At 40.8% G+C, this 19,058-nt stretch overlaps 1 protein-coding gene across 1 annotated transcript; it reads left to right on the forward strand.

Moving 5' to 3' along the window:
• Positions 1-831: 831 nt before the first annotated feature.
• On the forward strand, positions 832-18,032 carry ISYNA1 (inositol-3-phosphate synthase 1). Its single transcript, XM_075205292.1, has 11 exons — positions 832-962; positions 3,162-3,282; positions 4,446-4,607; positions 5,102-5,231; positions 6,974-7,167; positions 9,286-9,435; positions 12,968-13,183; positions 13,460-13,624; positions 15,692-15,805; positions 16,218-16,435; positions 17,305-18,032. Exons 2-11 carry the CDS (start codon positions 3,169-3,171, stop codon positions 17,528-17,530), a joined length of 1,689 nt encoding a protein of 562 aa, XP_075061393.1. The 5' UTR covers positions 832-962; positions 3,162-3,168; the 3' UTR covers positions 17,531-18,032.
• Positions 18,033-19,058: the final 1,026 nt, after the last annotated feature.

The raw sequence follows: 19,058 nt of genomic DNA on the forward strand, positions 1-19,058 counted from the left end.
CCCTATTTCTCACCCTTACACCCTTCGCAAGTGTCTGCTGTGAGCGCTACTTTTTTAAGACAACAAGGGGCATATTCAATTGTCCGTGTTACTCGGATAAGTAACACGGCGTTAATAGTATTACCGTTAATACAGTAATTCTAAGCCGGATTTCAGCTCGCAGTGCTGAAAGCCTGCGTTAAAGGTACTGTAATAACGGTAATTACGCGCACTATTACTGTAATAACGGTAATAGTGTGCAGGCCGCGGTTACTTTTGCGAGTAACGCGGACAATTGAATATGCTACTAGTGAGTGGAGGGGAGGAGACGGAGCAGAGAGGCGGTGGTGGTGAGCAATAGCCTCTTCCCCCCCCCCCCCCCCCTCCCCATGCATCTGAATGCTGTGCGGCGGCCGTGACAGGTATGGTCAGCGGTCGCCACAGTTTTAAAATTAATTTCCAGTTCTGTGGCGCCCTCCAGAGCCCGGCGCCCTAGACAAGTGCCTAACCTTGCCTAATGGGAGCGCCGGGCCTGGAGAGATGATTGTAAGGAGGAAACCATTTCTTGCAAAAAATATTTACTGTTTCAAAGATAACACATAAATGTTCGAGACAGCTGTATTCTGAAACTGATTCAAGTAACAAAAAGCTCATGATACTCCTGAGCTCATTTAGACGTCATTCGTGATGATGTAAGTGCACCTTTGCCTCAGTGTGCATACTTCCACCTAAAGTGCCAAACCCACGACCTAAGTCAGTAAATGTCACGCATATATTTCCAACCCCCCCCCCCCCCCCACGTATCTCGGTTTGTGTAACAGAAGGCGGAGTGACCGGGTGGGGGTGGCCAGAAAGTGGAGAGATGTGCCTGGGTGGGAGGGGAAGAGGAAGGCTGACATGAAGCTGTAAGCTGAAGGCGTACATTACAAGCAGGCTTCAGCTCAGCCGGCATACTCTTCTGCTGTAAGCTCCTGGTACAACTGGTAAGTGCTCAATAGTTTATATACTTCTACATTCATATGACTGCAGCACGGTTCAAAGCTTTATCTTGGTGCCTGTGTCAAAATTTAGACTGGACATAATGTCTGGAGCGTTTCACAATATTGAAGTTAGATAGCGGCATAAGCGTGTTTATATATAATATAACGTAATAATTTTATGTAAATCTCCACGCTCCTGTTCTGCACTAGTTCCCCCAGCCGATATCCCCAGGCCTGGGTAGCGTGGCGTTTGTTCATTCATTTGAGACTAGTTCCTCCCACAGATGTCTTGTCTCCTCCCCGGGGCTCTTCCAGCTCCACTTGTACCTGAAGCGATGACTGTCAGGTGCTTCATGTACACACCTAGCTCCTGTGTTGTCAGCCAGGGACAATAGCACTTACTAGCAATGACCCTTATTAACTATAACCCACAGATATGAGGCTGAAGTTAGCTGCTTATTTATGCTCCAGCTTCTTATTCAGAAAATTTTATTTTTAAAGGATTAAATCAAGTTGTATCACTGATTTAACATTAGATTAACACTAAAGAGGGTTTCTTACAGAAATCTCAATAGTATTCACCCTGGCATGACATGAGCTAGGGCATGAAGTCAGGTGACAAAGTTGGCACATTCACCATATTTTATCCTTTTGAATAAGTAGCTGTAGTTTTACAAGGGCTAAATGCAGTTGGACCACCAATCGAAACACAGGTGGTCAGTTGCATATATATAATACATATATAGAATATGAAGCAAACTTCAGCATCCTGCCAAAGATGACATTTATGTAAACCACAAGGATACTGTGCAAGAGAGCGATTATCTCTTATACAATGTACTAATCTTGCAATAAACTATAAATGCCTATGTGAGTAGTTGAGCTGGGAGACCATCCTTCTTTTTTTTTTTTTTGCATAGCTAAAGGCTAACTAAACTCAATGACTTGTTTATGGTGGCCAGACTGGTTATATAGTATGTATTATTGCATAAGGTATCATGTGCTGCTTAAGTGAATAATAGGTGATAAAGTAAAAACTCAGCTTGCAGAAAACTCTTCCCCTATTCCCCAAATGATAAGTTAATTTACAAATGTTTTATTCAATTTTCTGACAATATTTATATATAAAGTTGTTTCTTATTTAACCAGCTATGAGCTGGGGATTTTCAGGTGACCTATGTAATTTCAGATGGAAAAGATGGTAGATATCTCATTCACTTTCTATTTTTACTGCAGTAAAACCTGGTAACTTTAAGCTTTCCAAATGCTAAAATGATTTGCGAGCATTATTATTTCATGTTTCTGATCCCTTAAAGCTGAAAAAAAGGTTAAATTTAAACAAATGCCTGGAGAGCACCAATTAAGACACTTTAAGTTTATAGAAATCACCAAGGAATGTGCAAAGAAGTTTATAGTAACTGAAGCAAAGGCATAGAATTCGGTACATGTTGTCTACTTCATTGTGTCTGTATTCTTTTATCTAAGAACTTGTAACATGATATTCCAGAATGCAGAATAGGTCATTTACTAGAAAATGAAAAATCCTTCTACTGTGCACACATCATTTTCACAAATACATTTGTTTTTACAGGGAATAATTTTGTGGCCAAAAATGGTGATGTTAGTGAAGGTTTGTGGGTGTTCTTTGCTGACTCTGGGCTAGGTACATTTACCCATATAGAAAAATCCTGAGATTATAGTTAGCACGACCTGAGTATTCTAGTGGGGGAGATGGTGCATTTCCTGGGAGCATTCCCTGTATAGTTGCACATCTTCCTTCCACACAAAAGGTTTCCTCAGGCCCAATTTCTCCTCACTCTCATAAATAAAATAAAACATAAATTAACCTAAAGCAGTTTTTTAGGTAGCAAAACAACTGTAATGATGAAATTCATGAAAGGGAGAGGACTCAAAGTGGTGGCAGGATGAAACTTTTTCTTTTCAGACCCACAAGTAGGTATATATTAATAGAAAGCAGACTGTGGGCGTGCATCCATCAATGCCCTAGGTAGATGAATAAATGCAAATATTAAAGCTGTGTGTCCACAGATTTTCCACTTTCTTAAATTGCCATTATTGAGGGGTAATTACCGTACTAAGTTGTTTTATATATTATTGCAGAAACTATTGATTTTCTTACTACTTAACATTTTGAGTCTTACATTGATGATTTACAATGCTTACCCCCCCCCCCTCCCACAGTTTAAACATGGCAGACAATTTCAAGGTTGAAAGCCCAAACGTGCGATACTTAAACGATGTTATAGAAGCTGATTATCATTATACTACTACACAAGTCTATGAAGAAAACGGCGTTTCCAAGGTAAGGTAATGATGACAATGCATATTAAACAAAGGATTTGCCTTCATCAAACGTTTTTTTGTTTTTTTTCTTTGATGGGTTTGTGTATAAACCAGACTTTTAGTATGTAAAATTGCTTAAATTACAAAACCGGTGACATATCCAAGACCTGAAACAGTCTTCCTTACATTAGGAATTAAGATTTACAAACTGCTTTTGCAACAGCCATAATTTTATATTATTATTTAACCACTTTCTTACACATATGGTTGTATTCTAGCCTCATCATGATGTAATCTGGGAAGATTTCAGAGTTGCTAAAGATAGCTATGTCTCCTTTTCATTTGCACATTTCACTCATGTATTCTTGTTCACCATTAAATTGCTCAGATGTTTCCCTGAGATCCTAACATCAGAACATTGACATTTAGTGCAAATGAGTGACATGAACACAAAACTTTATATATTGTAATGTGAATGTGTGCAATCTGGTTTGCAGCTATGACTTGATATAGGCATTATATGTACAGCACATCTTGTTTTGAGAAATGTAATGATTTGTATTGGTGTATAAAGTTATAAAAAGAAGCTTGCCCATTTAGATACTTATCTTCTATTCTTTGTTGGCTTACTAGACTTGTGAATCCTTTAAGGTTTATTTGTTTAATATTTAAACTGAAATTGGCTTTCTATGCTAACTGCCCTTACTCTATAAATATTGCATGTATCCACAAAACATGCATAGCATTGCTATATGAGACCGATGTCTGTAAAACACCTTTGAATACTGCTAAGATCTTCTGCCTAATCCATTCTCGCTGAAATATTGCTACAAATACTCAAACTATAGGCAGAAGTAATATGAATAAAAATAAGTTAATCTATTTTTCACAAATGATGGCTTTGGGGGAAGATTAGGCAGATATGCACTGCTAATAAAATTAAAAAAGTAATTAATATTGTAATCTTACTCAAATGCCTGATAATACAAATCTACTACATTTTTTTAAAGTGCATTTTGTTTAGCTCTACTCAATACAAGTCACATTTGTTATCTTACATCAATCTTGTGATGTCCGTACTTATTATACAAGCAATCTACACACATCTCCAGTTGGATGCGTAGTAAGTATATTCATGTTTAATAGAAGCTCATTCAGAAATGTATCTTGATTTGTCCACAGGTCAAACCGTGTTCCACCAAGTTCACTTTCAGGACAGAGAGAAAAGTACCTAAACTTGGAGTCATGCTAGTTGGCTGGGGTGGAAACAATGGGACCACAGTTACTGCCGCAGTGTTGGCCAATCGAATGGGTCTTTCATGGATGACCAAGACAGGGAAGAAGGTAAACAGCCTTCTCTTTTATCCACAACTGGTACTGTCAATCTGGGATGGTCATCACTATATAATTATTTGAGAACTACATTATTCTCACATTTTTATATTTTTTATATCCTGTATGTATTCCAAAATAAATAAGCTAATATATTTTTATATTGACCTGAGTTTATTTCTAATTGGATACATCTATGTACTTCTGAAGAATGCAGTTATATATCAGGTTAAAGGAATCACTGTTTAAATAAGCCCATGATAAACCACTGCTGTTGATTTACTGTACTTCAGTTTTAATGTGTACTGCAAAGAACACAGCAATTGTAGGACACCCGTCACTACAATATCTTTAGTTCACATCTATACTGGTGATAGGATTATCAGAATTCCAGGTGAAGGTCTATCTTTTCCTATACTAGGTTATTGAGTGCACAGCTACTGCTGAACTTCTGTCTGTATATAGATTTACCTGTTTTACCTTTTGTATTGCTTTTCTTATTCCAGGTGGCCAATTATTATGGGTCATTGTTTCAATCATCCACAGTGTGTTTAGGTAGTGGGCCTAATGGAGATGTACATATACCTTTCCGTGACCTTCTTCCTATGGTACACCCTAATGACATTGTCTTTGATGGTAAGCTATAGTTGTGTGTATGTTGGTGTATGAAATAAAAATAAACTCTGCTTTTATGTAGGGTACTTTTTGTGACGACCCCCTCCCCTCCCCCCCAACGTGATATCTAAATGCTTTATAGTAAACATCAATCGTATCTGTAGAAGGTACTAGGACAGTGGTTCCCAAACTTTTACAGTTCGCGGCACCCTTAGAGTCTCCAAATTTTTTCAAGGCACCCCTCCAAAATAATTATTGAGCAGTCCTGTTTTAGAAGTAGTTGGGTCAAAAAATTGTAATAAGTATTTAGGTCAGGACAGAAATACTTATTTAGTTGTATGCAAAAATGCCCCCTCTGCATCCAGACACTCTGCCCCCTCTGCATCCAGACACACTGCCCTCTCTCACACTGCCCCCTCTGCCACGCTGTCCCCCCTCCTCTGCTCTGTCACGCTGTCCCCCCTCCTCTGCTCTGTCACGCTGTCCCCCCTCCTCTGCTCTGTCACGCTGTCCCCCCTCCTCTGCTCTGTCACGCTGTCCCCCCTCCTCTGCTCTGTCACGCTGTCCCCCCTCCTCTGCTCTGTCACGCTGTCCCCCCTCCTCTGCTCTGTCACGCTGTCCCCCCTCCTCTGCTCTGTCACGCTGTCCCCCCTCCTCTGCTCTGTCACGCTGTCCCCCCTCCTCTGCTCTGTCACGCTGTCCCCCCTCCTCTGCTCTGTCACGCTGTCCCCCCTCCTCTGCCCTCTCTCACGCTGTCCCCCCTCCTCTGCCCTCTCTCACGCTGTCCCCCCTCCTCTGCCCTCTCTCACGCTGTCCCCCCTCCTCTGCCCTCTCTCACGCTGTCCCCCCTCCTCTGCCCTCTCTCACGCTGTCCCCCCTCCTCTGCCCTCTCTCACGCTGTCCCCCCTCCTCTGCCCTCTCTCACGCTGTCCCCCCTCCTCTGCCCTCTCTCACGCTGTCCCCCCTCCTCTGCCCTCTCTCACGCTGTCCCCCCTCCTCTGCCCTCTCTCACGCTGTCCCCCCTCCTCTGCCCTCTCTCACGCTGTCCCCCCTCCTCTGCCCTCTCTCACGCTGTGTCCCCCTCCTCTGCCCGCTCTCACGCTGTGTCCCCCTCCTCTGCCCGCTCTCACGCTGTGTCCCCCTCCTCTGCCCGCTCTCACGCTGTGTCCCCCTCCACTGCCGCTCTCACGCTGTGTCCCCCTCCACTGCCGCTCTCACGCTGTGTCCCCCTCCACTGCCGCTCTCACGCTGTGTCCCCCTCCACTGTCACCAACCTCTGTCCCGCTGTCACCATCCTCTGTCACCAACCTCTGTCCCGCTGTCACCATCCTCTGTCACCAACCTCTGTCCCGCTGTCACCATCCTCTGTCCCCCTCCTATGCCACAATCCCTCTCACTCTGCCCCGCGCCAGCCATAAAAAAAAAAAAAACACAGAAACTTGCCAATCCGTCGGGCGCCAGGACCCAGCAGCCTCCTCTCTCCTGCATCTTGTTACTGACGATATTCAGTGACAGCTGTTTTTTTTTATGTCTGGCCCGCGGCACCCCAGTGACAGCGCCGCGGCACCCCTGGGAGCCGCGGCGCGCAGTTTGGGAACCGCCGTACTAGGACCATACCATGCCACCTAGTGGCCAAAAAAATAATTATTGTATGTGTTGCTAGTGCCAGAACGTGATGGATTCCTTTTTGTAAATTGTGAACAGAAGTCTTTTGGTTAAATGTGTTTATATGCATTTACTGTAATTTACCATAATGGTCTTAGGTTGGGATATCTCTTCTTTGAACCTGGCGGATGCCATGAGGAGAGCAGAAGTTCTTGATTGGCAGCTTCAGGAGCAGCTAAGACCTTTCATGGAGAAGATGCAACCCAGACCTTCAATCTACATTCCTGAATTCATTGCAGCCAATCAGGAAGACAGGGCGGACCATGTCATCCATGGCACTAAAGAGGAACAGGTGAACAAAACCACAGTTCTGATACATAAAATGTACTTAATATCTATCTTGTTCTTCTCTTGGACTACAAATTATATGGTAGAACTCTAAATTGGAGGCTTACATTTTTTGTATTATATACACTGATCAGCCACAACTTTAAAACCACCTGCCTAATATGGTCTCCACAAGACCTCTGAAGGTGTCCTGGTGTATTTGGCACCAAGATTTTAGCAGCAGATCCTTTAAGTCCTGTATGTTACGAGATGGGGCCTCCATGGCTCGGACTTGTTTTTCCAGCACATCACATAGATGCTTGATCGGATTGAGATCTGGGGGATTTGGAGGCCAAGTCAACACTTTTTGTCATGTTCCTCAAACCATTCCTGAACAAATTTTGCAGGGTGCATTATCCTGCTGAGAGGCCACTGCCAGCCTGTATCATGAGGCCATCATCCATTGCCATGAAGGGGTGTACTTGTTCTGCAACAATGTTTAGATAGATGGTATGTGGCAAAGTGACATTTATGCCAGGATCCAAGGTATCCCAGCAGAACATTGCCCAGAACATCACACTGCCTCTGCTGGTTTGCCTTCTTCCTATAGTGCATCCTGGTACCATCTCTTCCCCAGGTAAATGACACACACACCTGGCCATCCACATGATAAATAAAACAGGATTCATTGGACCAGGCCACCTTCTTCCACTGCTTCATGGTCCAGTTCTGGTGCTCACGTGCCTAATTGTAGGCACGTGAGTGGACAGAGGTCAGCATGGACACAGACCGGTCTGCCACTACACAGCAAGCTGTGATGTACTGTGTTCTGACAACTTTCTATCATAGGCAGCATTAACTTTTTAAGCAGTTTGTGCTATAGTGGCTCTTTTATGTGATTGGAACAGACAGGCTAGCCTTCGCACCCCAACAGCATTAATGAGCCTTGGTCGCCCATGACCCTGACACCGGTTCACAGTTTGTCCTTCCTTGGACCACTTTTGGTAGGTACTAACCACTGCATACTGGGAACACCCCACAAGACCTGCTGTTTTGGAGATGCTCTGACCAGTCACCTAGCCATCACAATTTGCCCCTTGTCAGAGTCGCTCAGATCCTTACGCTTGCCCATATTTCCTGTTTCCAGCACATCAACTTCAAGAACTCCCTGTTCCCTTGCTACCTAATATATTCCATCCCTTGGCAGGTGCCATTGTAACAAGATAATCATTGTTAGTCACGTCACTTGTCAGTGATTTTTATGTTGTGACTGATCAGTGTATATTGGGAATGGAGGATATATTGTTTTATTTTATTTTTTACAATGGTGGCTGTATTTTTCCTTAAACGTTTTGGGAATGAAACAAGCAAGACATCCTCATTTGCTGTTCATTCAGATATTTGCAGGAGTTTAGGCATATATTAACATTATTTGGATATTATAAATAAATCGGACCCTGTTGACATTTTTTTAAACTCTTTAACAGTTGTCTGATATAATCAGTAACCAAATCTGAGATATTATAACAGAATTAAGTTGTATATCTATACAATACAACTGTTAGAAAAAACGAGTGTATGTACAACCAATGGAACAAATTAAATAAAATATAGGTAGATTGGAAGGGATAGAAGATGGTGGTGAGGGAAATGGTTTAAGACAGTGGATTTCAAACTTTTTCAGTTCTAGGCACCCTTAGGGTCTCCAAAAATTTTTCAAGGCACCCCTAAGCCAAAATAATTACCAAGTAGTCCCCCACCTTGCTTACCACTGGCCCTGGCCCAGGCACCCCTGTGAGATCTCCAGGGCACCCCAGGGAGCCTAGGCGCACAGTTTGGGAACCACTGGTCTAAGATATCCTAGTGATAATCTTGAAGACCGAACCTGTGTAAATAAATTGAAATGGGGTTTTTCTTTCAGATTTTAAATGCATTAAATATTTAATGTTCACATTTTATTCAGGTAGAACAAGTCTACCGTGGAGATTAAACTTGGTATCTATTTAGCCATTTTCTTTTCTAGTAATATTCCACTTGTTAAAGGTATATCATATTTTATTTGTTTATCTTTTGAATACCTAGTTTGAAATAAAGTGATTTATTTTTCCTCTCTACTTGACTGACTGCTCTGCTTTATTTCCAGGTTCAGAAAATTCGTGAAGATATTCAAGATTTTAAGAGAACTAGCGGAGTAGACAAAGTTATTGTGTTGTGGACCGCAAACACAGAACGGTTCTGTGATGTGATCCCAGGAATTAACGATACTGCTGATAACTTGCTAAAAGCTATAGAGGCGAGTGCTATTTTAAATCTCCTAGTTCGTCTTGGTATAGTAATATACTCTGTAGTTTACAGTGGGGAGGTATCAAACAGATTCCATAAGAAAGTTCATACAGTGACACTGTTTATAGTGTTATATCCTAACAGAATATAAATCGTCCAGGTAGGTCTGCTGCTGATGGATCCTTCTCTGCTGGGGGGAAATCAATTACTAGCAATGTTCTGTTGGAATCACACAGGCTATTAGGCTAGTGAAACCTTTGTCATTTTTCTGTGAAAGCCAATATCAACAATGTTTTACTTACTGTAATACCTGGAATTGTGCAGGTGCACATTACGTGAGGCTCTATCAGGGGCTGCACATTGAATTGAAATCCCCCCCTATGTGTTGTGGAAATGAGCCACTCAGAGGATTGGAATGTTGAATGATTAGAGGCTACATTATTAAAAGCATTGTATGGGTATATTCATCAGAAAGCAATCTGACAGACACACCATAAAATATGGCATAAAAAACACAGGGCTTAAATAACTTTTGCAGGATAAATTTGATATGTGCAATACATAATTAAACATAATCACAGATAATACAAAGAAACATTCCCAAGAGAATAATTGAAATGTATAATATATTGATAAAAAGGAACATGTTGCTGACACTTGATGGAAAATTTAATATAGTAAACAAACATCTGTTTGTAAAAAACAGTTGCTATATAAACTGAAATCTTTCTTTTTCACATACCTGTATACACATATTTATTTTATTATATACCATACAGGGTCTAGTTCTATTAACCTTCAGCGTATACACGGTACACAATTTCAGTGATAACAGCGCCCTCTGCTGACACTGATGGGACATGAGCAATGACCTAGTTGCAGAATGAATGACTGCTCTGACATAGACCTCTCACATTAGCAGGTTTTATGGAACCGCAATGTAAAGAGCTGGCAGATCGGCAATCCTGCCACTGGGATCCATCAAGGATCATTTGTTGAATATGCACTTTACAATTCTCTCATTTTGGCCAAACCTTAGATAGAGCTGGGTCACCGCCAATTTCTGTGCTCTCCTTAATGGCTGTGGCGTATTCAAAGTCTGACCAAATTTTTGTTGGGGCCTGATTTTTGCAAGGACCCCTTTAGTGCAGAGAGTCAGTGTCCTAGATTAGAGATCTCCCACATTTCTATTAATGTGGGGCAAGCTTGTGCGGTTTCCTTTTTTATTTTCACATTTTGGGTACAAAAGGTTATTTAAAGTATTAGACATTACTTGTAGCCTTATTGTATGAACTGCAAGCTATTGTGCATTAAACTCTCCTGGTGCTTCATTGTTGTGTACTTCCAGTTGACTTTGAAGACTGTAAGTTAAGGGTGTGTGATAATAGAATAAAATAAAGCTTCCATGTGAATTAGTGCCACTTTAACCAATTAGTAGGATGTACATTGTAATGGGTATGAAAAGTCCAAGAGTAGGTATGTGTTTGTAGTGTGGGGAATGAAGATATGAGCAGTATAGTTCCTCCCAATCTTCTTGTTTCCAGTCATCGGGTTGGTTCAGAGTGGTGACTCCATGGTGCAGTTGTCTATCTGCATTTCCAAGGTTCAAGTTTCATCATTAGTCCTGATCTCAGCACAGACCTATGGACTTCTCATCCTTCAGTGCTAAACATGAGTCATTTTTGCTGACTCACACGTTGAGGGAAAAGAAAAATCCAAGAGTTTTTACATAATACATTGTTGTGTAACTCTAGTATGTGTTATAGAAATTTGTGTGAAGTGACACATTAATTGGTTTATTTCTGCTGCTGTTCTTTCTGCCTAAACATGTCTACATGACCGTAAGTCACTTTGTACACTAAAAGAAAAGGTAAAAAGTATGAATTTGAAACCACAAACTTGTTTCTTTATAAACAAATTAGTGATGCTCCACTAGTGGAACAAAATTAGAGGTGGACAAAGATAAATCTAGGATGGTAGATCTGCTGAAAACAAAGATCAACAATTATGAAATTATTGCTTCTAATGGGTTGTATCCCCACTGCCCCATCCCTCCTCCTCAGCATATCAGGTGATACGGAATGATGGCCAAAGTCCTCTGTCTTGAAAACATGGACAGTTGCTTTAGCGTTAGGTACATTTTAGATTTGTTTTAGCTTTTGGTTATGTTTCGCAAAACATCTTGTTTATTGTCATAAAATTTTAGATACTTGATGTCTGATCTCTAGAAACGGCATCTCTCCCATACTATTATTTTATATTGTGTACCTGAGATATTTACTGCTTTTAGTCACTATATACTTTGCAACTGTTGCCTTGTCATTTTTCACTTTTATTTTTTACATTGTGGAATCAGTATGGATTTATTTATGAGTTCCTACTACTGATCATATAATGATCTATAATTTAATTTCCTCCCAAGTTTTGCCATCCAATTTTTTTTCTCTGGTTTGACAAGTTTCACCACATTCGCTAGGGCTAGTGTTTGGCTATCCTCCTGCTCTTGGTATGTTGGTCTCCCACATGACTTCTTGAAAATGGAAGATTTCCTGTGGGTTTTTTTTACAACCGTTTTTGTCATACTCCCATAAATCAGATTTATTTCCTACCTGGGCAATTGTTCTATATTCAGTTTCTCCCATCACTGCCATGGAAGTCTTTAGCTTTCTCAGAATTGCTATAAGAATGTTAGTGGTATCCCTCAAGTGCCCTTCTCACACAGATACTGAGTTTTTGGAGGGCATTCTGAACAAATTCAAAGTTCTGCCATATCTTCATTTTTTTATGATGGACAGAGGTGTTGAATCTCAGTACTCAGAAAACATGACCTGTTTTCTGTCTGTAGAAACAAGTGGGATAATTACTGACCCAGCCAAATAGATGAATTCACCTGTGCACGATTAAAGTAATCCTGAAAACATGAACTGTTGGTAGCTCTTGAGGACTGAGTTTGGGCGCATCTGCTCTAGAGCAGCGTCTCTTAAACCTGGTCCTCAGGACCCATAACAGTGCATGTTTTCCATATCTTCTTGCTTTAACACCGGTGTATTCATTACTGACTGACACATTGTAACAGATCCACAGGTGGTGGTTCATGTTTTCCAGGTGAAAAGGAAAATTATTGTTAGGGGTCCTGAGGACTGAGTTTGACAAACGCTGCTCTAGAGCAGACCTGTCCAACCTGCGGCCCTCCAGGTGTTGTGAAACTACAAGTCCCAGCATGCCCTTCCAGCTATCAACTGGTTGTCTACCGGCAAAGCATGCTGGGGCTTGTAGTTTCACAACACCTGGAGGGCCGCAGGTTGGACAGGCCTGCTCTAGAGGATATTAAAAAGTATCTGAAATTGCCTTATATCTTTTACAATAAACAGAAAAATAAATTTCCAAAGGGGTTAACTTTTTTTTTTTTAATAACCAGAAATTCAATTGAAATCATTTGTTTCTGGTTGTCGGTCTATTTTTTAAAAAATTCTGATGCATAGAATGTGTAGATGTCTTTAGTAGCTTTTTAACTTTTCTTCTTTTTCTTTTATCCTGCACAGCTTGGACTTGAGGTGTCTCCTTCTACAATGTTTGCAGTAGCTAGCATCTTGGAAGGCTGTGCCTACATAAATGGTTCCCCCCAAAACACATTTGTTCCTGGAGCAATTGAACTGGCAATACGGCACTCTGTGTTTATTGGTGGAGATGACTTTAAGTCTGGACAGACCAAGATCAAATCAGTCCTGGTGGATTTTCTTGTCAGTGCTGGCTTAAAGGTAACTAGAACAGCATGCAAAAGGTTAACTCTGGGACCCTCCTTAGGCTTGCTATTTGTCACTGTTTTAGTAAATTGACAGATATCTGAAGTTGTGTATCAAATAACTTTCCACAAGATGAGCTCTGTAATCATAGCACTGGAATAATAAGACTGTAGCTATTGCTGTGATTCACTGCTGTGTGCTCAGTGAATTTAGCTTTATCATATTTGGACTAGGTGTAAGTAAGCCTGTCCTACCATCGCTTACGTTTAATTTCTGCTCATCCATTCACAGACGGTGTCCATAGTGAGTTATAACCACCTGGGTAATAATGATGGGAAGAACCTTTCTGCTCCCCAGCAGTTCCGCTCCAAGGAGATCTCCAAAAGCAATGTGGTGGATGACATGGTCCAGTCTAACCCTATTCTCTATGGACCAAATGAGAAACCAGACCACTGTGTGAGTACTATGCCATTTTAATTGGGTGAAGCTTTTTTAAATATATGGTCATCTAATGGTTGTTTTAGAAAAAGTTGTAATTTGTTAATTGTTTGTCATGTTAGGAGCATGGCTTCTATTATCTGGATGTGTACAGCAAATACTTTAATCTAAAAGGTGATTTTGTAACTAGCATTTATTGCAGGTTGTCTTTTTCCATCACAACTTACCTCACTGCTTTTATATCATGGCTTAATGGTTTAGTCATCTGCTAGTGGTATTTAGTTATTTGATGCTAGAACTTATTTTAATCAGACAAAGGCCTATTCCCACACTTTGTCTTAAAAGATATTAAGGAGCACATATAACTTATGTACAAATGTTGAAATTTTCCATTCCTGTTTTGAAAATTCATTTCACTGCTGCTTTTAAGTGTACTCATACTTGCCAACTTTTAGTGTCTCCCCCTGGGGACATTGCATAGGGGAGGTCAGGTGGCATCTACAGGAGGGGCTGTGGTGACGAGATCGTCACCATGGCCTCTTCCCTCCTATGCAAAGCCACTATTAATGATATTGTGCAGCGGGGCGTGCTGTTGACACATATTGTACCATTAAGTCCTGACTCCACCTGGGATTTTGGAGGGTGCCTGGTCGTTTGGGAGGACCCTCCCAAATTTGGAAGCCTCCATGACGTGTGGAAGAGTAGACAAGTATGCGTGTACTAGTAACGGCCAAGATAAAAAGCTGCTACTAGCAACGGCCAAGATAAAAAGCCGCTCTGTAGAAGTTTAGTTGGATAAAACCAAAACAGTATATCAGGAACATAGTCACAGCTTAATAAAAATCCTTAGTAGAGGGTCTGATAAATAATATATAGATGTGGGTAAATCATTTGGGAGCAGTCCAGCCCAATTAGCTCAGAAGCCAAAAAGACAGACAGTAATAAGATCTCAAACACTCCTAAGGAATATAGTCCTGACTCCACATTTTTCCTGATAGGGTAGTAATCTATATCCACTAAAATAAGTAGCCACGGAAGATCTCCATTAAAAGAGTATGCTGGTCAAGTAAATAGAACTCCTTAACGCATTTCTCAGCTTGATCAGCAGTTTTCTGCAGAAGGATCTTTTCCGATTCCATTTCAAATTAAAGCAACAATTAAAGGAAAAAATTAGGCCTTTTAACATAAATTAGTGTGGTAGGCTATAAGTTCTTCAGGCTGCTATTAATGATTTATAGTTCAGCACTATTTTCTTAATGCCTAATTATTACCATGCAGCTACAGTCACATGGCATATGATGTAGTGAGCAGATGGCTATGGAATGCCCCTCTGAGCACTGTCTGCACTGTATAAATTCTCCCGCCTGCCATCACTTGACATGCTGTGAGTCTGTGTGTGTGACTGGCAGCCATACTTATCTGGCCCTCTAGAGATATTTTGAAAGATAATAATGATTTGTAGGAGGACTGCTAAGAAAGATGTCTATCAGATGCATGCTTAAAAGGTAGTTAGCTAATGTTACATTGATGCTTTAATATATTGAATATATATATATATATATATATATATATATATATATATATATATATATATATATATATATATATATATATATATTTAGCATCTGCAGTTGTTAATTTTCCTGTCTGCCATATTGCTAGTACCAACTGTTTCAATTATGGTTCTTCCTTTGGTAGATTACGGGCAGCACGGTGGCTAAGTGGTTAGCACTTCTGCCTCACAACGCTGGGGTCATGAGTTCAATTCCTGACCATGGCCTTATCTGTGTGGAGTTTGTATGTTCTCCCCGTGTTTGCGTGGGTTTCCTCCGGGTGCTCCGGTTTCCTCTCACACTCCAAAAACATACTGGTAGGTTAATTGGCTGCTATCAAAATTGACCCTAGTGTCTCCCTCTCTGTCTGTCTGTGTCAGTGTGTGTGTGTATATTAGGGAATTTAGACTGTAAGCTCCAATGGGGCAGGGACTGATGTGAATGAGTTCTCTGTACAGCGCTGCGTAATTAGTGGCGCTATATAAATTGATGATGATGATGATTACTATATGTCCTTTCTGTTTATTTTCAGGTGGTTATTAAATATGTCCCATATGTGGGAGACAGTAAGAGAGCAATGGATGAGTACATGTCAGAAATAATGATGGGGGGAACCAACACCATTGTCATTCACAACACCTGTGAGGTAAATATACATTTATGTCCAATGTCTTTACCTCCATTTTTATTTTTTTCCAAACATTGGGACCTTGCGCTTGTTCATTTGTAAGAAAACAATTTGTTACACGTAATATTGTGGAGAGGAGTAATTAGGCGTCTGCTATTATATGGATTTATTATGTTGTAGGTTAGAGGCCTCCGCTTTTATTTTCTGAAATGAGCACCAAACAAAGAATTTAAACAAGAACAATAAATATTGCAATAACTGGAAGAATTCTATGACCTTAAAAAATCCAGAGGTCATTGGGCCTTTTACAAGAACTTCTCAGTGATCATCTTTTTTTGTTTTTAGGTTTATAACAAATTGTATCATTGTCCAGGCTTATCTTAATAATTCATGTGGGAAACGTACTTAATTGATCTCCCTTTATTCACAGGACTCCCTACTTGCTAGTCCCATTATCCTAGACTTGGTGATGCTGACTGAAATCTGCCAAAGAGTAACGTTCTGCACCGAAAGAGACCAACACTACCAGACCTTCCACAGTGTACTGTCCATTCTCAGCTTCCTCTGTAAAGCCCCGCTTGTGCCGGAGGGTACTCCTGTAGTGAACGCTCTTTTCAGACAGAGAAACTGCATTGAGAATATCTTCAGGTACTGCTTGTGTTCTGTATTTGGTGAGGATCTGTTTATGCATTTGTAAATGGGTTAGGCTCAGGTTATTACCTGCCATCCATTTAAACTGGAATGTTTAGCTCAAACTTTGAAAAATTTGTTATATAGTCTTGAAGGAATAGTGGTGAGATGGTCTAATGATTCTACAATGCACATGCATGGAAAATGTCTTCCTGATCCATCAGGTTAAATTTGGAGTGTTGTGAAGTAACATTCAATTTTTGACCTGTGGTCTGATGAAAAATAATCGGATTGTAATGCGTGCATCCAGTTTTATAGTAATATGATTGTGCAGAAATGCAATTGTCGATTCATAAAAACAAAACCATCAATGCTTGTTGGGCTAACTTAACCCAGCCATATCTTCTAAAACAAAAACCCGGCCTCGCAGGACAATTGGGCTAGACGGGATGTTTGACATGCTGCACATGTTCTGGAATTTGTGCATATCCTGTGATATTTGCTGTGTGCACCCAGGGTTAGAACATGCATACATAGTTAAAGACCCTGAGAAGTTCTCAGAGCAATGTGTGGCACTACAGAGCCAGCTCACAATTTACAGATACATGGTAATATAATATGCATACTGACAGAGGCTATAATACATGGAAGTGCCACTAAAATAATGTAATATGTGGCTACTTTTGCATTCAAAATGTAGATATTTATTATGAGGGCATAGCCCATCTGCAGCACAGAGCTGGCTTCTAAAACCATTTACTTTTGATTGCTAGTTTTTTGCCTTATTTAATGTTTCTAGAAACTACTCGATAATATTGGGAGCTTGTTGTTCACCTTTATAGTTATGCATGCTCCATTTTGTGACGCTCATTGTGTTTTTTTTCTAGAGCTTGCTTGGGTCTGTCTCCACAAAATCACATGATGCTGGAGCACAAGATGCAGAGAAGTTTCTTGAGCCTCAAAAGACCCAGCACGTTTGTGACCCCTCATCTTGTTTCCAGTAAGAAGGGGACAGGCCAGGTGAATGGCTTTTATCATCAAGGCATCAAAAATGGCCACTGTAATGGACTGGAGCAAACTGTGAGCAGCAGTGACACGGACATAGAAAACTAGTTGTGACCTATGTCCCCAACTTCATCATAGAATGTATCTTTCTTTTATGGACCCTTTTTACAAGGAAATCACCGTAGCAGTTTGGAGTTTACACTACAACCATTGCACTGATGTCTCTTCCTATTGACAGACCCTATTAGCATTTTGTTGTGTATGAGGTAAACAGAATTGAAGTTCTTGCACTGATTCTTAGATTATTATCCGTATATTATTTTAATGGCAATGTGTTGAAGTAATAAACGGAACTTCAGACGACAAGCCCTTGTCACGGTTCCTGCTGGATAATGGTAATTTAGTGCTGCCATTGGGTCAATGTAGCCCATATCAGCCTAAAAAGAGTTTTCCGTACAGTACACTACTGAGGCCTAAATATGCAGCATACACCTTAAATAGGACATTTTGGAGGTAGCTATACACGTTGACTGTAAACTTACCAGTAGCTTGTGTTCTAGCTAGAACTAGCAGAATCTTATTTTGTAATAAAGGGATCATAGAATTAGAATTTATTACTCAAAATTATTATTCTTATCTCTTATTTATAAGGCACCACAAATGATCTGCAGCGCTGTACAATGAAACCTGAACATTTTTAACCCGCTTAGACCAGACTCATTTCTTGGTTTTGTATTGCCTGGAATCTTATAATCTACCCAAACAAATGTTATTTATTTTTCTCATGACATACAGTAGCCTTGAAATAGTATGTGTGTATTTATTTATTTTCAATTGATGAAGTTTAAAACTTCTGTAACTGTACTCCTTCCCCACCCCGTCTACCATCTGCCAGGGAGAGGGTGACTCGGCTTCCTCCCCTCCCTGGTGCCAGAATGTCTGAGGCGGGAGATTTACCTTTTATATCTCCCCCCTAAAATACTCCCAGGACTTTGCCCCAGGGTCTGGCTCTCCCCCCTGGCTGAAAATAGAACCAAAGGGAGGGGGACCAGATCCCGGAGCAGCAGCCCCTGGCCTGGCCTCAGAGCTTCAGCATGCGGCTCAGCCTCCTGGAACCCCCAGGATGCTCTGCATCTCCTGGATTAATTAAGCACTTAAATATATGCTTTTATACCATGCAGACCACCCCCCCTCTCCGACGTTTAGCACCGCATACTTTAAAATACATTTTCCATTAATTTATTTAAATACATGTTTCTACACTCTAACAGGGTTTAACCCATTCAAGGCTGTGGGCTAGATATAAGCCCTCCTAATACCACAGCACACATCTAAAACATTCTGAATTTCTTAAATATCCTTTAAATATTCACTTAATACACGGGGCCTAGCACCAGTGATTTATTCCTCCAGCGCTGGGTACTAACCCTCCCTGCGCCAAAGTTTATTTAAATAATTAGGGACCTGCCACAAAGTCCCAGATTTAACTTCCCCTTCAGAAATTTAAAAATGAACAACCTAAGCGAGTTCCAACACTCCTTACTAAGGCTTATCTTGAACGGGTGTTTATCAGCTTTTTGGGGGGCAGGCTGTGGGTGCCATACTGCCAACTGTTCCATCCAGCAGTGTGAGCTCC

This window comes from Mixophyes fleayi, chromosome 1 (genome assembly GCF_038048845.1).
Source record: "Mixophyes fleayi isolate aMixFle1 chromosome 1, aMixFle1.hap1, whole genome shotgun sequence".
Classification (NCBI taxonomy): Eukaryota; Metazoa; Chordata; class Amphibia; order Anura; family Limnodynastidae; genus Mixophyes; species Mixophyes fleayi.